The 22,840-nt window shown below is 43.8% G+C and overlaps 1 protein-coding gene across 8 annotated transcripts in view; it reads left to right on the forward strand.

Moving 5' to 3' along the window:
* Window positions 1-22,840, forward strand: part of DTNA (dystrobrevin alpha) — a 416,444-nt gene that overhangs the window by 226,832 nt on the left and 166,772 nt on the right. For all 8 annotated transcript variants that reach the window (XM_019526848.1, XM_019526842.1, XM_019526857.1 and 5 more), the window contains exons 2-3: window positions 1,222-1,289; window positions 6,631-6,711. In XM_019526848.1, the coding sequence (XP_019382393.1) occupies window positions 1,222-1,289; window positions 6,631-6,711 (149 nt within the window). The remainder of the gene's footprint in view (window positions 1-1,221; window positions 1,290-6,630; window positions 6,712-22,840) is intronic.

Consider the following 22,840-nt stretch of genomic DNA (forward strand, 5'->3'; position numbering starts at 1 on the left):
ACCAGATCTGGCTGATATAGTAAGAACAATGCTGCCACTTGCCCTAAGTTCAGTAGTCTGTATGAAGTGACATAGAAGTCTTTCTTGAGTTCCTAGTGGGGCAGATGTTCACATCACAAAACATCCACGTCAGATGAAACCTTTGGCACTTTTCTCAATAGTATCAGAAGACAGACAATAACTGAAAAATCTTTCTAGAAAAAACATATTCAACAATTTTTCCAGCAATAGCAACTGATAAGGACCATTGATATAGCACCTCTTATAAATAGTTAACTTCACTAAACTTCATGAGAAGACCGAGTAAAGCTGCTTTGGAGAGTCATAAGTGACTGCCTTCTTTTTTCTGAGTGATCCTGGGGGATATGGCAAATTGTTTTTCTATCCTTAGAAATTTTGTGTTGTAGGCTTCAGAGTTCTTTACTGTTCCCGTTCCCATTAAATATCTAACCTATAGGAGGCCATGAACAGTGGGGCTGCAGTGTCTCTGGCATGCAGATAGAGCATTCTGTTTTATTTCATAGACTCTATCTGAGATTGGTGTTTAGGTTAAAAATACTTATCTGAAGTAAAATCCAGACCATAGAGTGGTGATGCTGGCTTGCTAGAGGGATTATTTTGAGCGGCTAATGAAGATTGTATCTGTTCCATTTTTGGATAAAACTCAAATTCTTCTATGGTTTGAGTTTGCCTGTCTAAAAAGCCACCTCCTTTCTTCAAGCTTTCTTTGAAATTATCTTTAAATTATATTGTCTTATTTTTATAAGGTGTTCATCTTGTCTATCATAATAATCATATGCATCTGAGTACAGGTGGCTAGAGAGGCATTTTATAAACTCAGAAATACTAATGACTTCCATCTTTTTTATTTATTCTATCTTTATATAATTAATCCATAAGATCCCCTTATTTGAGATAATGTTTGCAAAGTATGATATACTGTATTTTGTGCTGGTTATCAATAGTCACATAACACTGAAAAACTGAACATTGCTTTTGGGAGTGGAAAGAGAGCCAGGAGAAAGCAAAGTCTTGTGTATGGAAGAGGATGTAATGCCTTTCCACCAAAAGGGGCCTCAGAAAAGCTGTTTTAGGGCTGATGTGGACACATGCCATAGTAGTTCACCTTAAAGTTTCTGTGGGAACTATTACAAAGATATGTACAGCTATGTTCAGCTGGTGAATGATATGAACTATTTTCTGATGATTTTTGTCTTCTAGAATGATTGAAGATTGTGGGAAAAGAGGAAATACCATGGCAGAAAGAAGGCAGCTGTTTGCAGAAATGCGTGAGTACTTTGTATAAATATTCCACTGCAAAAAATGAACTGGATATAATCTAACATCGGTAAATGTCATGTGAACTTTCTATTCCAGGCAATTGATATCTCATTCTACAAAATTCATTTTTCTACTATGAAACCAAAATAGAAGAAGGATAGCTATGCAGAAGTAATTAATAAAAAGATGTAATGCCTACAATAGCACAAATGAAATGAGTGAATAAAGAAAGCAATCTGTCATAGACCCTGGATTTTATAGCATGTAGATGACATAAGAGTTCATATAATTTGCTTCCCCCTAACACACACAAAAGTAAGAAAGGCAAGAAAATGTGCATTAAAAGTACTGAATAAAAAGGAAAAGATTGAAGGATTCAGAAAATAAATATAGTTTAGGTAAATAAGTTCCCAATTCAACAAAGCACTTAAACATATAAATAAATCCCTTTAATTTCAAAAGAGTGTGATCTCCAAATAGAGAGTTTTTCCTGAACAAGGCATAGATCAGTTTGTGGCATTCATATTTGAAATGATAGGCAGAATCTGAAGCATCTCTCCAATTAGTGAACTAATTGATTTTTTTTTCTTCTTCCAGATGCCAATTGTAATCTTATATGAATTAGTGTCCTGTCTAATATTATCTTACATGGAATGCTAAGGTCAAAACTCAAAAGGCACAGCCTGATGTTGTCTCTCAAAACTCAAAAGGCAAAAAGGCATAGTCAAAATAAATGAAATACTAATAGATTTATCTTACATATTTACATATATTCACAGGGGAGTTAACTGGTGGAAGTAGCACCAAATATGGACAGGAAAACTTGTTTCCATTTGGGTGCTGATGTACATTATCCAGGAGAAAAAGATTACTGTGGCAAAGTCTGAAAACACCAGACAAGGCTTGCAGTTCATTGCATTGTTTTATTTTCAAATTGACAGCAGTATTGCCTGTGATGAGAATACCTGAAAAGAACAAAATGCAGCCCTGAGCTGAACAAAGGCAGGTGAAGCTATTTTTGTCAGCAATTCAGGCAGGGGTATCAAACATATGGTTCATGGGCCAGATACAGCCTGTGGAACCCTGTAGTCTGGCCTATGGTGCTGCCCCATTGACCCACATGCTGCACACAATTAACCCATGCCACCCAGAGCCCTCACTGGGGTCAGCATCCTCTGCTGTCCATGGCACTTACCCAGGCCAGCCTCCCAGGCTGTGCTACCTGCCAGTGCTCACTCAGGCCAGTGTCCTGGACCTGCCCGGGCAGGTGCTGCATACACTGGATGCACTGATCCGGTGACTGGACTGGTCCCAGTCCACTCATCTGGCCTGTGGGGCCAAATGAGTTTGACACCTTTGATTTAGATAACTTAGAAACTTGATATTTGATTTGCCATATTCACATGTGCACACACATGCTCCTTACTATTTGTTTTTGCACAACCTCTGTGGAAGCAAGGTCTTTATTTGGAAACCAAATTTCAGACTGTGTGGAATTTGAAGAATGAGAAAACTAATTATATATGAAACAGAAGCAAGGCCAATAAATTTCTTGCATTTTCTACTCCATTTGTCCAGAAAGTCTTTCCCCAAAATAATAAAAATCACAGTGTGTCCTAACAGCAGAAATGGCAATATTTTTTAAATATACGTTCCCTCAGCACCACTTAATACCACTCCCTACAAAACGCATATTGGGTAAGATCCTTTAACTTCTTTATATCTTGTAAAGGGGCTAAAGTGACAGAAGCAGATACTAAAAGCTACAGGCTTTTCCTGCTGTGTATGGAAAAAGAGTACATGGTGATTCTGACTAATAAAAAGAAGACTTAGTGTTACAAAAAATATACCTAAGTTTTTCCAAATGCTGTCAGTAAGATCCTAACAGAGAAAAGAAAAACCTAGTAATTTAACAGCAAAGCATGTCTTGAGCAATATCAAAAACTTTCAGAGCCTGATGCTTAGTTGAGGGTAACTTCTGCCAGTAACAGATGGTATTAAGACAGCCAACTGGCAAAGGGAACTAGCAGAGAACCCTGGGATGATGGCATGGACGAACCTAGTCAGGAATGGAGCAGAGGCTGGGAAGAAATCAAAATCTCATTCTTCTTGTCTCAGATCCAGGAAAGTTTGAAGTGTTTAGGTCCAACAAGTGCCAGATTGCCCAACAAAGAATGGGAGAATAATGCTAACACACATCCATACATACAACTGCAAATCACATGACCCTATTAATGTCTAGAGACTTCTCAAAGAAAGGATTTGGAAAGTGCAGTTAAAATACAGGACTGGACCATATTTCATTGTACTCTATTCCATTTACAGTCTAATGTTATATAGGTGAAATTGCATTGAAAAAGACAGATATTTGAGAATTCTGGTCCTGTGCATGCACCCTCTCTGGGTGGTGCAGCCCAGGACCGGGCACCAGTGAGCATTGCAGGCAACACAGCCTCATACTAGGCCCAGCTAGTGCTGCATATGCCACAGGGCCAGTCCGGTGCAGCGTGTGGGTCAATGGACAGCCACAGGGGCTGGATTCAGGGGCTTTGTGGACCATAAGTTTGATACCCCTGTATTATGGAATAAGCAAAATCTATTCATCTACCTTTCAGCTATTTAAAATGCATTATAAATAATGAATGGCAATGTAGTAGTTAAGGATCCAGACCAGATTCTCTCCCTCATTTGCTGGTGTTTTGGTGGCATGGGTGAAGCTATCAGCTGAAGTAAAATCAATATACCTGGCTTCTGAGTAATGTCTCTTCCCAGCCCTGGCATAGATGAAATGTCATGGGCAGGCAAAGGCAGCAGCAGAGCTCTGCTGTTTCTACCTATGCTCATCGTGCAGACATTTGCTTTGGGAACTCTGCCAGAGTTGAAAGTTATAGCAGCCAGGGCCAATCTGTATATGCATCAGGGATCTAAGTGCTTCAGCCTCCCACTGCACTGAGTGGACCTTAGCTCATTCTTGGCAGTGTGTGCATGACAGCCCCTCTACACATGCAGATAAAGGCACAATAGGATCTAATGCATGATCCACATAATTGCACCTCCTGCCATGTCATACATGCATAGCAGGAGGTGTGATTGTGGGATTGCACATTAGATCCAATCGCATCTTACTACCAATGCAGGGGGAGCCTGGGAGACACAGCTGCTGTGAACTCCCAGCCCTAGGGGCTCCATACACCTCCAGGGCTGGGGGATTGCAGCCATGCCCCATGGTTGCTGGGACCCAGCTTGGTCCTGGCACTGGGAGGTGTGCTGCCAGCACCCAGAGGCCACTGGGGCTAAGAGCAACATTGCTAGGTGTGTGATAATTATCGTATTTGTATGATAATTTCAACCCTTGTACAATGTATAAAGATAATGCTAAAAGTGTTCAAAATGTACGATAATTTTTATGCAGTTAATTGATGCATCATATAAAAAACCCAAGTCACTCTCAGGGAGTTTTAACTGACTTTTGGGTTCACTGTCAGTGCTTTCTTATGACTGCTTGCCTTGAAATAAAGAAATGCTTCAACTTTGATGACCCAGTTTTCACTCGCATTGAATAGGTATTTGACAGGGACTGAAGTGAAGATGAGTAATATTTGCCATTTATCTTTAACTGGAGACTTACAGTGAGCAATATAAAGTAACTGCATAACGATCACATAACTAAATCTCATTATGAAATAATACTAAAAACTTTATTTTAAATGCTATGTATGGTCTTAAATCAATACAAAGTCAAAGAGGTTTCCTGCTTGCCTCATTTGTAAATTCCACTCATATACCTAATATTATTGCAAGTTGCAAAATAGTGTAGAAGATTTACAGTACACAGACTTGAACTGCAAAACAAAGAGAAAAGAATAATCACAGTAATGAATACAGTTTAGCCAGTCGAAGAAAAACTTAAACAAAACATCATAGTGGGCAGTGTCCCAGGCTGAGCTCCATGGGGCTGGCGGAGTTGCTCAGAGTGCATCCTGGCTTAGGGAGGTTGGGAGAGCCAGGACTGTGCTCCAAGCAGCTCTGCCAGCCCCACGGAGCTCAACCTACCCTCCCAGTGCTGCTGGACTGCTCCCAGGGGTGCAGGCCCCCAATTCTGTGTGCAGGATGACAGGAGGCTGCCGCTGCTGCCTGGGGCCAGTGGCAGCGCCAGTCTTCCCAGAGCTGGGTGCAGGCTGCGCCCAGTACCAGTCCCAGGCAGCAGCCTCCTGTCATCCTGAGTGCAGATCCAGGGGCCTGCACCCCCAGGAGGAGTCCAGCACAGCCTATATCCCTTCCAGGAGTGCAGGCTCCCAGATCTGCACTTGGGATGACAGGAGGCTGCCGCTGCTGGCAAGTGACACAAGTTTTGCTTGTCAGCACCTTGAGGTGCAGTTTCCCAGAAACCCCTGTCTCCTTGAAACTTGGCAGGCATCCGACCCTCAGAAGGGACTACCATCCCTGCAATTTTCATCTGAATCAGGCAAGAAATGACAAAGTTATAGGCATTTTCATGATCCCCCATTATAGCCTATGAGCGAAACGTCAAAACAGCAAAACAGTTTCAATTAAATGAAATGAGACCCTGCTTCAAAACAAAGCAAAACGACAAAATGAAACACTGTCCCTTCAAAACAGCAAAACAGAAGTCAAAACAAAGCAATGCTGTTTCGCACAGCCCTAGTTCCCAGCCACAGGGGAAACCCTGCTACACGTGCAAATCAAAGCTCAATAGCAACCAGCTATGAAGTTAGCACACATTTTTGAGGTCTAACTTGGAGCTGGTTGGAGCTTTTTATGGCGTGATAAGTAACTTTGTGTGTGTAGCTGGTCTCAAGATACTTGCACAATTAACCAGTTAATTGTATGATACTTTAACGTGTAGAGGGGGGCCTGTGTGTGCGTCTGATCTGAAGTTTGTCATCTAGACATTTTTAGTTCAGCAGTTGTAATTTGTTTTCTAATTTGGTCTTCTGGAAGTACCTTATTCTGAACATACAGGTTAGTTCTGAATATTTATTTATTTTTTGTTCATTGTTAAATATTAAAATTAGATGGAGATTTTCCCTGGTATTGGAGTCAGGCCAGTTTGCCTTTTAGTCTGCAGCTGGACTAGACTGTTGTCCAAAGTGATACACAGTGGACTGAATATTCAATGCTTTCCTTCATAAAAGACTTAGCACTGTGAATCTGGACCCAACAACTCCAAAACAAACTAAACAGCTTTGAAAATGCTCATTAATATTACTATCTTCTTTGTTCAGTGTGTATATCGTCAATAAGGAAGAAGTATAAACATGGTTCATTTTATTGTAGAGATTTGGTCTGTGCCAGTGTTATACCATATGTATAATTCTCTTCCACTAGGGGCTCAAGATCTGGATCGCATTCGTTTATCTACCTACAGAACAGCATGCAAACTTAGATTTGTACAAAAGAAATGCAACTGTAAGTATGTATGTTAGCTGGTAACATCAATTACCATCATTAGTATTATGTCATAGCTAGGCTGGCAGCCTGTCTATACTAGTCCTACCACGAGTGGAGCTCCTTGATGGGACCCTTAAAAAGAGTCCTTTGTAGATGCAACCCCTGTGGCTCAGCAGATGGGTCATTTGTTTTGAGGTTCTTAGTATTGGTACTGCAGAAAATCTGCTGCTTGTGGTGTAGTACTATTAGAGAAAAACCAGGCTGGAAGGTTTTTAAAAGGAAATGAATGTTGAGAACAGTCAGCAGGGCACTAACCATAAACCTACCAAGTTCCCATGTTAATGTGTGTTTACCCTGAGTAAGGGCAGTAGGATTTGTCCCATGTCACAAATAGGCTGTTGGAGGCAAATTACTTCAGCAATATCTGTCTTCCATTCAGAAGGTATTGATATGATCACATTCCTTTCTTTTATCTTTCAAGTGTGTGATAAAGACAAGGGGGGATGCGGGAGGTGCGGTCACCCCCCTGCTTCAAGTGTGTAATGCAGGGGTTTGCAGCTTAGGTTCCGTGTGTTGGATATGGCCCATGAAGAGACTGGATCCAGCCCATGAAAGTCTAATCTGGCCTTTTAGTAACTGCATGCCAGTCCCCTGCTGCTGTCCTTCCTGTCCAATGTGTTCCATGTTTTACTAATAATATGCCAATCCCGCACTGCTACTCCAGCTATCCTGGTTTTGTGAGAAGTACTGCCCTCTTGCCTCCCCTAATGCAGCCTCTGCTTACTATTCCTGCCAGATTAACTGCTCCAAATTGTTCCTCGCCACAGTTTTTGGAAGCGTGTTTTTCAGCAGAGGCTGCATTAGGGGGATGAGAGAGTGGGCCTCTACACCAGGGATGGGCAAAATATGGCCTGCAGGCCAGATTTGGCCCACAAGGCCATTCTATTCAGCCCGCGGGGCCCCTAAAAAAATGTGGAAAATTAATATTTCTCTGCCCTTGGTTCCTGTCAAAAATTACAGGAAGCAACGGCAGTAGGACCCAGGGGAAACCTGATGGGCTCCCACAACAGTGGGGCCCACCCGGCCCTGCCCCCCCAGCTGGAAGCCCCAGCCGGGTTTTCTAGGCTGGGAGCACATGGCTGCCCTGGCACGGGAAGCTCAGATAAGTGTGTGGGGGCGGGGAACCCTGGGCAGGGAAGGAGCGCAGGAGGGGGGGAAGTGGCCCTCCCCACCCACGCCTGGTGGCCCACGCTGCAGCTGCTTGCAGCCCATGTGGGGCTGCTTGTGCCCGCTCCAGACAGTCCCATGCGGGCTGCAAGCTCCTGCAGCATGGGGTACCGGGTGGGGGAGGGGCCGCTTTCCCCCACACTCAGCTTTTCCCTGGGCTCCTTCCCTGCACAGAGAAAAGTGGCCCCTCACCCGCCCCATGGCCAGTGCTCCCTGCTGCAGGTGCTTGCAGCCCATGCGGAGCTGTCTGGAGCAGGCACAGGCAGCCCCAGGCCAGCCGTGAGCGGCTGCAGCGTGGGGCGCCAGGCATGGGGTGGGGAGGGGCTGCTTTCTCCCTCCCACCCTGCTCTCAGCACCAGCTTGTAACCCAGCCTCACTGCCAGGCTGGCAGTGGGGGAGGAGGGGTTACAAGCTGGTGCTGAGCATGGGGAAAAGTGGCCCCTCGCCTGCCCCATGGCCAGTGCCCCACGCTGCAGCCACCTGCAGCCTGCATGAAGCTGCCTGTGCCTGCTCCAGACAGCCCTGCGTGGGCTGTGAGCGCCTGCAGCAGGGAGCGCCGGCCATGCAGCAAGCGAGGGGCCACTTTTCCCCATGCTCAGCACCAGCTTCCCTGCTGGCAAGCAGGGGGTCAGGGCTCAGCGCTGCCCCCCACCTATACTGCGGGGCTGGGGGGCACTGGGAATGAGTGGCTGGGGAGCCAGCGGGAGCACAGGGCCCACACCAGTGTCCCAGGGCCAGTCCCGGTGGGGCCCAGAGCAGGGTGGTAGGAGTGGGGGGTCCCAGCCGGCAGGGGCTCTATGGAGCTGGGCCAGCTCCACACTCCCTGCTGGTGCAGGCCAGCCTGGCTCCACAGACCCTTGCCGGCCTGTGCCCTGCTCTGGGCCCCACCAGTGCTGGCCCTGGGACATTGATCCCAAGATGGTGACCAGGGGGCGGGGCACCTGTCAAGGGGTGGGGTACCTGTCAAGGGGCGGGGCTACCCAGGCAGCCCTTGACAGCCTGCCAAAACTGGGTAAGTGGCCCTCTGCCCAAAAGAATTGCCTGCCCCTGCTCTACACAGAGCCAGGACAATTGAGTTGGCAATAGAAAATCTACGGTCTTGGCAGTTGGGTTGCAAGCAGTGGTCTACCTTACGTAAAAGGTTGCCAAGCCCTGGTGTATAGTGCACTCTTTCCACTGCTTACAGAGGTTAACTCTCCTGCTGCAGTGAGGTGTCCCACACCATCTGCACTCTACCTTTTCAAAACCATAGATAGTCTCCTGGCAAAAAAGATGAAATTTTCACTTAATTTCCATGGCAACTGTATAGGCTACTCTTGGGTGATGACATAAAAATCTAATTCAGCTGACAATTACAGCAAAGTCTTCATAACACTAATTGCTAGGATAAATGTGTACACATCAGATGAAAACTACAGTTATCTATAGGGGAGAATAGATGGCTGAAAACATGGGTAATAGATTCATTCTTAACATCTATGAAATATGTACCAGGTTTGTGAAAATATATATAAATAATGGTAATAGTATACCAGGGAATCTTGCACCCTTTCGTCACTGATTTGACTGAAGCTAGTCATACAGTAATAAATAGTCCATGGGCTCTGACTACTGTTCAGTAGCCTGTGTAAAATGAGTTGCTGGTCTCAATCTTATGCAAGGTATTCATATTATACACCCTATCATTATTGGTGTCCTCATTGGCAGTCTACTTAGGGAAGTGAATGCTTGATATGTTCCACAAAATAAAGTTACCACACTTTTTAACGAGTAACTTGACCTTGGATTGAAGTGCTTTCCTGCATAGTACAGCTATGTACATGTGTCTGCTTTACTTTTTATTTTGTAGTAAACATTCATGTGTCCACAGCCTAGCATTCAAATTGTGTGAGGGAAGGGATGGCTCTTCCAGATCAAAGCCAAGGCACATGGTTAAAACAAAGTGAAGAATATCTGCACTGTAGCTACTAGTATTATCTAAATATACAATGCTGATTTCAATCCCCCTCTATGAGTATTAAATACAGTTCTAGTAAGCTCCATTTGAGAGACCTAGGTGCAGTAATTTTTCTCCAAAGTAAAGTCAGTCATTTCCCTGTTGTAATTTCATATGTGACATCAAGATCAAAATGCTAAGTAGATCAAAACAATAACAACAGAAAAATAGAGATCAATGTTTATTTTACTATTATGTGAATTCTGCTGCAGGTGAAATTCTGACCTCTAACTTAAGTTGTGACTCTTCACCTCTCCCACAATTTTAAAACGTGGGTACTTGATCAAGACAACCAAATCCCACAATTGGAAGCTCACTTCACATGTGAAATAGACATTGGCATACTAGATGTGGAAATCTCATTTACTTGTTTATTCTTGAAAATGGAGTCCCCTTTATATAGAGAGTTCTTCGTGAAAAATGATAAACCTTGTGTCTTAGCCTGTATTCTCTTTACCGCTTCAGTTCACCAAACCCTGCTGAAGTCAAGAAGGTCCAACAAGGCTCTACTTGTTGAGGCTGTATGTGAACTAAGGTTGAGCATATACTGACTTATTTTTAATTTGCCTGCATGGTTATTAACTTATTTCTGCTTTGGGGTATCTTGAGTTTTAAAAACGCTACATTAAAACATTAAAACAATTTTCTATAACCAAAATCAATAGCAACTAAGTGAGGACTGGAGGAACTCAATGAATTCGAGGAACTCCTTCATTTAATCTCTTCTTCCATTTATCTTTCCTGTGCTGGAATATACTAGCACAGGTACCCTTACATCTGTCTTATAGAAAACAAGAGTACCTGTTACTATTAGAGTGAAAGGATAGCAGTATGGGGCTGCAATTTATTGTAGGCAGCTGAATTAGGAACCAAGGGCAGTAGGAAGTAGGGCAGCTGCTAGAAAGTAATCAGCTAAAGGAGTCTGAAGACTGGAGCTACAAGGTTATGGATAACTAATTGGGAGCAAGCTGCCCTACAACAGGCTTCAGGCAAAACCCCAGCAGAGCAGTGAAGTGGAGCCTATAGAACAGATAGACAACAGCAGAGGTGAGCTTGTTAATCTATGGAGTAGAAACAACTATGCTAGTTTCTGAGGACCAGAAGCAGGTGACTGGAAGAGGTTTAAAGTCCAGGGGTAGATGATCAGAACTCAGTCTGGCCCAGACCTCTGAAGAGAGGAGTTCCTGTAAGCGCAAACTGTTAGAGAAAGGAAGCTGTTGGCCTGGAAAGATACCCTGAAGACTGCAAGGGAACCAGAGTGGGGATGAGGGTTCTGCAGAGAGACCCAAGGGTAGGGGTTTAAGGGTTGTGTTAGAGACTAGTTGGTTTATGTTTTGTTTTGGTTTCACTGCAAGGTTTCATAGATTTCATAAATTTTAGGGCTAGAAGGGATCTTGCAAGATCACCGGGTCCAGCCTCCTGCCCAAAGGGTGGAAAGTCAGCTGGGGTCATATGACCCCAGCAAGGTAAGCATCCAAGCATTTCTTAAACATATCCAGAGCAGGTGCTTGGACCACTTCTGGGGGGGAGTCTATTCCAAACTCTGGAGACACAGATGGTAAAGAAATTTTTCCTTGTGTCCAATCTAAAATGGTCTTCCAGCAGTTTGTGACTGGTAGACCTTGTCTTCCTTGTCACCAAGGTGCCCTGGTGAACAGATGGTCTCCCAGATCCTGATGTACACCCCTTATACACTTGCAGGCTGCCATCAATGAGCCTTCTCTTCTCCAGGCTGAAGAGTCGCATACCTCTCAGCCTCTTCTCATAAGGCCTGTTCTCATGACCTCTGATCATGCACGTGGCTCTCCTCTGGACTCTTTCAAGCTTCCCACATCCTTTCTAAAGTGTGCAGCCCAGAATTGGATGCCGTACTACAGCTGCAGCCTCACCAAGGCCAAGTAAAGTGGGAGGATGACTTCTTGGGTGTTGCTTGAGATGCATCGGTAGATGCAAGCCAGAATTTTATTTGCTTTGCCATCTGCGGCATCGCATTGGGGTGGCATAAAGGGGAGGAGGCAGTCACAGAAGTGTCCCAGCAATGTATTGGAATGGAAGCCAAGGGAGAGCCCTGAGAGGACTAGGGGGTCTGATGGCTGATGACAAGATAGAGGTGGAGCCCAGTGAGTAGGTACTAGCTGAAGCAAACAGGTGACCAGGAATTTCACAGGTGGGAGCAGCCTTGAATGGGCTAGGGACCTGGGTGGGCTGAACCCCATAAAGGCAAGAGCACCCAGTAAGCTGAAGCTTGGACAGGGCCAGTGGCCCAGGTGATCAAAGCATGGCTGAAGTCAGCTGTAAGGAGTACCATGGATGTGACTGTGCTTGAGGCTGTAGGCCACACTCAGGTCCAGAAGGGCCGTGAGTAGTGAATAGTGCTAACAGAGCACATGCAAGGACAGTAGGGCCTGAGCAATGCCAGTAGTTCACAGTTAGTGTCAACAAGGTACCAAGTGGTTTTTACTTAGCAGACTTGGGGTCCATTAGCACAGGCATGGCAAGGGGTTTCTGGCTAAGCGAGTTAAGCTAGGTTCATTGCAGTGCTATTAGGCTCCCTCCAGGACTCCGGGGGCAGCCTTCCAAAGTAAAATAAAGATTACATCGAGACATGGCAGGAAAGCAGTTGAGGATATCCTGAGATGCCAGAGTGGGTCAGGATTCATTTGGCTTCTCTCAGGGCCTGGTCTAGCTACAGTCTGTATGTATATTATTTTCACAAGAGTGTGTTTTCTAAATGTAAAAGAACAGAGCCATTCTTTATTTTTCAGTCACCTGTATCTTTATGCATGTTTTTTACCAAGACTCACCTGTTTGCCTCCTTTTAGATACAGAGATTTAAACAGAAATCTCACCATTAGCATCACTGTTGTTGTCCTGAAATGGCTAAACTGGCATACATGTTTTCCATTATTGAATAGCTTGCCTACTCTCTTCCTGTTAAAATTTTGTTTTCCTAAGTGCTATACTGTGATTGGTAAGGAAAGAGCTGGTTCAAGTTAATTCATTTCTTCAGTATATTTTTAAACTCTGAATAATGGCCATCTGCAGTGAAGGTTTTATCTAGACACTGTAGTATCATACCAAGTGTTGTCCTTGAAGTGGTTAATAATACAGACATCTTGCTAATGGCAGTAATGCTCTTTTTTCACTGACATTGCCATTATGTATTATACCATAGTACGTTCAGGAGAAAAAAGTAAAATGGGTAAAAATAGTTCTGCTATATCTGAACTTAATTTAAGAGTAGATAAGAAAAGACTTGAAGAAAACTCTACTCTTAGTTTGTATCTCCCCTTGCTACTCAAACTGTCTGTGTTCTTTTTTAAGCTCATCAGCCCTGCCCACAACCAGCTCCTCTCTCTCAGACCAGACAAGGCTTGCTGTAGAAAAAAAATAATTTGAGAAAGAGTATATTTAAGAGAGCCTTTTAAAAGACCCAGCTTAGTAAATTGCAGGGATCTGCTCTCAGCTGCAGGTTCAGAGTGTCTGAGGATGGAAGCAGAAAAGTGGTTTGAATGCCAGAGAAGTCCATGCTCTAAAAATAGAGGTTTTATTCATGCCAAAGCTTCCCCATAAAGGTACTCATTAGCATATAGTAACATGTGATAGTACCAGGATATCATTTAACAGGCTGGTACACTGTATAATGAACAATGGCATGTTTGTTTCAGCTTTGGTTGATGCGTGCGCATGCATGCACACACATACACATCCCCACACACATATGTTCATCTCTGCTTGTTCCTTTCCGAATTCTTTTCTCTGCCAATGCAAAAGAACGCTTTGCTGAAAACAGCAGAGGAGACAGAAGTTTGCACTGGTGAAGTGGATACTGCCTAATGGGTGGTACCAGGTGGAAGAAAACCCTGTTGTACCAAGTCATCTCTTCCTACAGCTAGTTCTTTCTTTTACTGCTGCCCAGCAGTTATAAGAGTTGAGAATGAGGAGGGGAATGGAATTGCTAATTTACTTTTTCAAGGCATAATACTATGGTTCAAATGAACTAGCATAAGTAGGGGAAGTAAGCAGGGCACTAGCCCAGGGCACTGACTATGAAGGGGTGCCAGAATCACCCCAGAAGTCTTTGCTATTGCAGGGGCAGCTCTGTGTTGTCTGGCCATAGGAGCTGGGCAGCACAACCCTGCACCCAGCAGTGTATCTGGGGGGCAAGTGGGGTGAGTGGAATAGTGCCTCTCCCCTTGGGAACCTTTGCCAAAGTAGGCACAGCCCTGTACCCAATATGTATGTATTTGGGATGGTGGGGAGTGAATGGGGCACCAGGGCAGCTCCCAGAGAGCTTGTGCCATGGGGATGCTGCTGTTGCACCAGTGCTGCAACAACAGCTGCCTTCAGTATTCAGAGAGCCTAGCCAGGTAAGAGTTCCCTTCCCCTAACCCCAACTCTCCTGATCTACAGTAGTTGGCCTGCCCCACTGTTGCCTGGGGTGCTCATTGAACTCACTACACCTCTGCAAATGAGTAAAATTAGGTTACAGTCAATCTGGACAAAGGAAAATAACATCAGTGATATTTAGTAAATATCCCCAAAATCACAAGTGCAGAACTTCATGGTAAGGCTATGCAATTTGGGGAAACTATTGCCATGTAGAAACCTTTCTTTTTAAAGAGCTCTCCAACCACTTAAGCCTAGGGCCAGCTTAAGGTCAGGTGAAGGGAAAGAGTCAATACCAGTCATTGCCATTCTTTGTTAATCATGCTGAGAGGGAATCCAGTCTAGTCTCATTCTTCAAATGGGAGCGAGAAATTCCATAGATAAACTTGGAAAAGATAAGTAGAGAAACTTGAAAAATGTGCAATGTTGAGTTAATTCAGGAAATCTCTTGCATGTTTAAACTTCTTCCAAGCCACCCTTTTTATATCAATATTACTAATCAATCAATCAATATTAATGAATAACAAAACCCTTGCTGTAAAAGGCTTGCTGTAGTCAAGTTAACAAGGTATTTCTTTACTTGCCAGATTTGGGCATTAGTGACTTATGAGCTAATCCAAGATGAGGAACACAGGTTTACTCATGCAGGAAGCTTGCAGTGCTCTGGGATCCATTATGTTAATGTTGAACAACACTAAGATTGTTTTCCTGCTGCTTTCTTTCTGCTGTAAATAATGTCATTGATTAAAAGAGACACCACATTTGTAGGTATCCCAAATACTTATGGGCCAAGATAGCTAACATACCTTAGAAAAAAGCATAAGTTGATAGCTACATTTGCATACCATTTTGCATAGTTCCTGTAGAGGTAGTAGGTAGGCTGAGGAGCTCATGGATAGGGGGTGCGACTACACAAGATGCTGACTGTGTAGTAACCTAATAATACTGCACATTAGCAAGCCAGTCAAAAACTGTGCTGATACACTACTGTGAAGTGTTTTTAGGCTACTGCACATTAAGAGTCACAAAAAAATTGTGCACTGGCTCTACTGTGCAGTAACGTAAGTTACTGCACACTTAGTTAGTACTTCATTAAGTAAGTACTGAGTTAAATGTGCAATAACTACTGCACATTAATGAACGTGTGGATGTGTTGGGGCTACAGGCCCTGGGCTAAGGTGTCTCTCACTAAGCGACAGACTCATTGCTAGAGCTCACAAAGTGGCTAATAACCTGCCTGTCATGGTGGAGCTTCCAATAGAAGATTTATGCAGTTTAACATTGCAATACTAACTATTATACTGACTCTAGTGGTACCAGAATCCACAGAGATTATCCTCTTGAAAAGTTTCATGGTCTTAGGAATAGAAGACGAAAGAACTGAAACTGCACAGCAGTTCTGGTTTGGCCAGTTACAGACTCGGATGGATCAAGATGAAGGTGCTAAGTATTATTTATATAGATTTGAAAAGCAATCTGATTCTATTCTATTCAGTCTGAATGATGTAAGGTATGCTCTTCAGCATCTGGAATTATTGCAGAAGCAGTTTATTTTTGTGTCCACCGAAAGGTATACTATATAAAACCTGCGAATAGCTTCTGAAGAAGCAGCTGGAACTTGATCTTGCTGCAAATATCCAACAGAAACTTTTAGAATTTAGTGAACTGGAAAATATTAACATAGCTGCATTGCATCCCAATATGTATATCCTCTGGGAGTTATGCAAATTAATACAGAAAGTAGATATGTCTTCTTCAAAATCAAAGATCGGAAACCATAGAACACTAAGAAATGTCATGTAACATGTCCTGAAGACCTTAAGACTTGGCTTTGATAGGATTTTATGGCAAATAAATAACAAATGGCAGGAAAGGGGGCTCTAAACTAAGAAGTCTGTACTGCTGGTTGTATAGGCTAGGGACAGAAGTTACACATAAACCTGTTGGAAGTGATCAGAAGCTGGTTTAAACTTAGAACAGAAGTTCAGTGCACATAAACCAGTTTCAAAGTGGCCAAAACCAGTTTGAGATTAACTTGGTTGAATGTAGTATCAGACTTCACTGATTGAGATCAAACCAGTTTATGGAACTTCTGTCCCAGACCGCTTCCTGGTTTAAGTTAAATCACAGTTCCCCAGCATCCCAGCATGCTCTGCAGCATGCTCTGCATGGGCTGGGCTGTCTGTTTCAGCCAAACAGGGTTGCCTCCTGCCCCCCACCAGCTGGAGCATTGTCACTGCTCCAGCGGTCTGAGAAGGGATTGGGGGTGCAAAATCCTGTTCTGCAGTGCAGCTGGGTCTGCCTGGCAGGGGGGCAGAAGCCCTTGCTAGGCATCCCTAGTCCTCCAACCCTCTTTGCAGCTCCAGTGGCAGGAGCAGGAACAGGAGCATGGCCAGCTGTTGGTAGCCTGAGGGGAAGCGGGGAGTTAATCACCCCATTGCAGGGGGGCATGGGCACTGATAGGCTCTGCTTGTGTACCTGGGGCCATGGCAGCCAGACGCCAGTAGCCTGAGGGGAAGTGAGGTGGGGTTAATACCCCCATTGCAGACTGCAGCTGGCTCCATCCCATGCTGAAGATCCCCTCAGGCAGCTCCCACACCACAGTGCCTGCGCTGAGTCCCTCAGAGGAGCAGCAAGCAGGCAATGCCGAGGCCATGGGGAGGAGGTGTGGGAGGGGAGATGTGACCTGGCTGCAGGTGCAGAAGAGAAGTGAGAGGGAGCTGGGGCTAAGCACAGAGCCCAACTCACTGCTGCCTCCCATTGCAGCAGTGAGGCCTGAACTGGGGTGGCCCCAGAGGGAAGAACCTGCTGCCTCCAGCCCTGCACAGGGGTCACAGTTTGCAGGCAGACTGCAACTGGAGTGTGGCTCCCTGCCCCCTCCCTCTCCCAGGGGCGGTGGCAGAGCATACCATCTCAACGGGCAGAGGAGAGACTCCTGTCACCCACCGCCTGCTCACAGCAGCACCAGGTACCTGGGGCCAGTTGCTATCCATGGGCCAGTTGCTACCTATGCCCTTGGGACACTGGGCCAGGCCGGACCAGGCTTCCCCCCCGCTGCTTCCAATGCCCCTTGTCCATGACAGCCTGCCCTGAGCTGCTGTGAAAAGGCAGCAGATGACAGGTGCCTCACCCCCAGTTGCCACGATGGTTCACTCTGCCGCCACTGAGACGGGGAGTGGGGCAGGAGCAACACTCCAGCTGCAGTCCACCTGCAAACCACAACCCCCACATGGGGTTGGAGGTGGGAGGCAGTGGGCACTCACCCCCACCCCTCAGGCCACCCCAGCCTGGGTTGCACTGCTGCAGTGAGAGGTAGCAGTGAGTCAGGCTCCATGATTAGCCCCAACTGCCCCCAACCCCTGTCCCACACCATTTCCCCCTTCCCCTCAAGCTACCAGCGTCTGGCCACCACAGCTCCGAGTGCATGAGCAGAGCCTATTGGTGCCCACCCCGCCCCCATCCCCTGCAATGGGGGAATTAAACTCCACCTTTGCCTCAGGCTACCAGAATCTGGCCATGCTCCCACTCCTGTGGCTGGGGCAGCAAGCAAATGAGCAGGCATGGGTGGGCTGGGGACCTCTAGCAGGGACTGCTTCCCTCCTCCCCCTCCAGGCACACCCCAGCTGGGGTCTCTGAAGACCAGGGTGGGGGTTTAACCCCACTCCAATTATACTCAGGCCTGCCAGGACCTGGCCACATCCCTCCCCATCTCAGTTTTTGTCCAGCCAAGTACTTGCTGTAGCACCCCCCAATTTCTGACTTGAGCAGGCATGTGGCTGCTTTTTCAGAATCTAAAGTGAATGTCTATTCACTTGCTTGCCAGTTCAATCTATGCAGGTTAGACTAACCTGCAAAGATTGAATCAATTCAGGCTCGGGTTTTTTGAACATCTGTACCTAGCCATAGCATTCAGACCTAAGCACTGAAAGCAAGTGTATGTGACCTGACTATGTGATGGGAAGTAGTATACTGATGTAGAGGTCCACATCATTCAGACATTATTTTCATTGATTTGAACTGCTTCTGCAAGCAAAGAGAAACCAAGTGCAGAAACTGAGCCATATGTGTTACATCAGTGGTCTGCAACCTTTTTAGGTCAGAGATCACTTTTGAAATTTAAAAGGAACCGAAGATCTACCCCTGCTCCCCACCCAGCCAGTAAGTCTGTGGGGAGCGGGGGCTCAGCCCCCTCAGCCAAGGATTGATTTCAAGACGCTCCAGGATCCACGAGTCGATCAAGATCGACCGGTTGTTGACCACTGTGTTACGTGATCACAGTGGCTGATCCCATGCACAAGGTGGACTGCTGAATTCCATCGGGTGCTTCTGGATGGGATTCAAGGGTAGCCAATTTGCAACACACACTGTAGTTCATGCCTCTGAATGAGGTAGTAGTTCATGCCTGTATAAGATTTGTCCTGCCTTCTATAGTAGTCAAGTAGAGATGGCAAAAGGGTAGGCAAGTATTGTGAGGTTGCTATGTCCTGGCCTCAAGCAGCATTTGAAAACTCTCATAGAATGTTGCTGCTATGGAAGAACTTAGAATCAACAGCAAGCAGATTGCTTGCTTCAAAATTAGTTTGGGAAAGACAAATATACATTTTCAATAATGAAGTCACAAATTCATCCAGGCGCCTCAGTGCTATCTCTAATATAAGTCAGAAGTAATCTTGCTATGTACGTTGTCTTGTATTCAGTCATTTACCCATAACTTTCCAACCCTTAGAGAGTAGTAAGACAGCCCTAAAATGGGGAGAGAAAGTGACTAATCACCAATGCCCAAATGTATGCTAGTAATTTGTGAAGTGCCAAAATACCTGGTTCAGTCCACCCCATCATAACTTTTGTGTGTTTCGAATGCAGATATTTGTGTACAGGCTTCATTTTAATATTTGATTTTGGTTGAATTTTAAAATTGATTTGTTTATACAGAAGAACATGCTGAGATAAAATATCCTGTTCACACACACATTCCCTCTGGGCAGTGGTGACAGCAGTAGCAGAAAATAACAACATATCGTAATCAAAACCATTATACAATTAAACGTTACTGAGTTATACAGAACTGTACACCTGAAAAACTACAGCTGGCCTTGATGGACTTTGCTGAACATGTTGGGAGATTATTCTATTATTCTATGACATTGGCTGCAGAAAAAGCAATTACCGCTGATTTCCCTAGATCAGAATAAACCATTGGCTGTTGCAAGCTTTGAATTTAAAGCCATGCTGCTAGTTGTAATATGGGGCACGATTAGATCATACAAATAGGGAGTTCATTTCCCTGATGGCTTTAAATTCAGCACCATGGGGTTTCAATGTTTTGTTTTTCCCTTCAGTATTCTTTTGAATGAAATGTTTTGTTTTGTCTCCTGTGAAGGATAATACTACTGTTTACAAATGAATGGAGCTGCTTCTACTGACCGTGATGATGACCTTGCTAATTTCCATTCTTGGCCCCTGATCTCAGTCATTCTCTTCCTCTTATTTCCATTGAGTTTAAATAAATACAACTCAGGGGCATGTAAATAAGCCAACTTAATTTCCATGAATGCCTTTGGGTCCTTTTCTGACCTCGCCTGGCATTTTAAGTTTGGTTTAAGTTCAGACAATTTCCCTTCCTTGTAAATGAGAATAATTTCACATCTGGGAATGAATTCTAATAATTTATAATCCTACTTGTTTTACACATTTTTAAGTCCCTTTCCTTATATCCTGTGTTGCTCATTTTGATATTAAACCAAACTCTTCTCAAGCTAATAATATTAAAGTTATGCCTAAAATTGACGCTATGGTGCCGGACTGTAGATAGGTCTGTACAGATTATTGATTTGGGGGGCTGGCCTCTAAACTAAAATTAAAAAAAAATATTTGGATATATTTGGATTGAAACAAACTAAGACTTCAAGGGTTTCTTTGTTTGTTTTCTGAAATGAAAAACTGAAAACTTATTTCACATCACATGAAAGATGCTGTCTGACACAAGCTGAAACATTTTGTTTCTGGACTTTGTAATCAAAATGACATAGAAGACCATATTCAGAAAACTGCCAGTATGAGTGCCAGTGTTGTCTACTTGTCTTTCTCTGGTAGTTCAATAGTTAAGGGCAGTTGCTCATGATGTGGTAGAACTGGGTTCATTTTCTTTCTCAGCCTGATGGGATTTTACTCAACACCACCCAACTTCTAGGAGAGTAACCTAATTAGTTGAGTGTACTCTGCTCAGTATGTTTAAGCACAGAAAATGCTTTACAATGTACTTGGGTCATGTTTTTAAACTTTGTTGTGTAGCCATGGAAGCTAGAAATGTTGGGTTTTTTATTTTTTTTAAATGGAAGTTGAGATTCCTATGTATTTGCATAACACCAGGAGAGAGGGTGTTAAGAAAAACACAAAATATATCAAGATTCTTAATATGGTAGTGTGAATTGGCAATTCTGCAATTCTGTATTGTTTGACTAATGTAAAGGAACACATGTTAATGACTCCGGGAGCTTTGGGGGTGTTTTCCCCAACTGTTTTACTTTAATGCTTTATCAGATGCCCAGTACCTTCTGGTTTCCCAGGCATTTGAGGAGAAAAGGTGGTGTGTGTCTTAATGTATGCATACAATTTTTCTAATCATGAGTTCAAAAAGGTTTATTATCAACATGTTCCCTGAAGGGAAATACTCATTGAATATTTAAATCTATAACTATTCGCTAGCAGTACAATATCCTGAAACTGTTCCAAATTCTCTTTTTTTAAAAACCTATTTATAAAGGTTTGCATATATGATTATTTTTGATAGATCATAACAGCTGTTAGAATGCTAGTGAATAATATATGTGTTTCTTAATTCTCATAGAATGGGTTCTACTATAAAGCTGATATTCCACAGTTGTCACCTGTTGGATTGGGAGAGAATAGTGGTCTCAGATGTTGATTGGTATCTTTTAAAGGCTATCACTGTAACCCTAGCCACCACAGGATATATTACATGTTGCTTATTGGATCTTTGGCTTCCTTTTATACTCCAAAATTGTGCCACAATGGCTGTGTCTACATAAGACACAGAGTGCACAGTAGCCCATCACTACTATGCAGTAGCATCATGTGGCAGGAAGTGTGGCGCGACACTACTACGCAGCAGTCATGGGCTACTACACAGTCAGCATCACGAAAAAGCTGTTTGGAGGCACAACTCCAATTACTGCACAGTCATTTGGTACTTGTTTAGTACTTGTTTATACAAGTACTAAATGACTGCACAAGAGTGACTACGCAGTCAGCGTCTCGTAGACACAGATGTAGATGTACAAAATGTTTGTTTGTTCAGATATTGATTTTCAGAGATATTGGGCATCCAGCTGAATTTAATGGTGGTGCGTGAGTGAGCAGTGGCTATGAAAATTATGTATTACATACTGTCTTAATGAGTTTCAGGAAACTGTTTTTTAATCTTTTCTCCATTTATAATTAAAAGTGACAGAGTAGCACTGCTGGAGTCCAAAGTGATCATTTAGTTTCTTCCCTCTACTAAAAAGATGCCTCAGCCCTTGTTTAATACTGTTACTTCTTGTAGTCAAATTATTATTCTTCAGTTTTTGTTCTCACCTGTTTGTAATCCTCTCTGCTTAAACTGACAAGAAGGATTTTACTTCTGGTGGCCTTTGTGGTGGAGGAATAAAACAAAATAGTCAGGTTCTTTTATAAACTGTGGTCCCTGAACAGTTTTTATGCGATAACAACCATAAATCATTACTGACCTGCCATGCTTTAAACTTGGATACCCTAAAAAGAAAAGTTATGGGTACAACCTCAGAGTCAGGACTGCCAGGCCTCCAAATCCTGGTACGAAGAAAAGGGCAGGAGATGGATCAGTCTGGACTGGCCCTGTCTAAATATTCTTCCCCTAAGCATCTGCTGTCTGCCACTGAGAGACAAGGTACTAGGCGAGATGAACCTGTGGTTGGATTCAGTGTGGCATCTCTTATATTGCATGTATCCATTCCTATTCATTATAATTCATGTCCTTGAAGGCTATTTCAAACAAAGAAAAAAGGAAATACCATCTTTTACAGTAAAAAATACTAAAGATAACACAAAAGCCATGCACTCATATCTTCAGGTATATAAACAAACTGGTGCCTATTTACTGACAAGGTCACCCAACTTTTGAGAGTTTCTTCCACCGTCACTACTTCATCAAGCCAGAATCTTCTTTATAAAAGCCCTATTCCTTTACCATTTCTCACTTCCCCTTTCTTTTAATTATCTGACATCCATTTATTCAACATCCCTAACCTCACTGCAATTCTTTCTGCACCTTGGCACACTGTCTTCCTGTCAATCTCTTAATTGTATACACTCCTACCTCAGCTCTACTTCTCTTTTATATTGTCCTGTTGAATTTCATCCCATTTCTATTACTTCATTCCTCAAAGTCATCCAATTCTTTCTGTATGATAAACCAATATTTCTCTCTGTTGACAATGTCCCCCAACCTTGAGTCATTGGCACTTTCTATTAGCACTCTTATAATGTAGCAGAGTC

This window comes from Gavialis gangeticus, unplaced genomic scaffold (genome assembly GCF_001723915.1).
Source record: "Gavialis gangeticus isolate Ggan-Ray unplaced genomic scaffold, GavGan_comp1, whole genome shotgun sequence".
NCBI lineage: Eukaryota > Metazoa > Chordata > Crocodylia > Gavialidae > Gavialis > Gavialis gangeticus.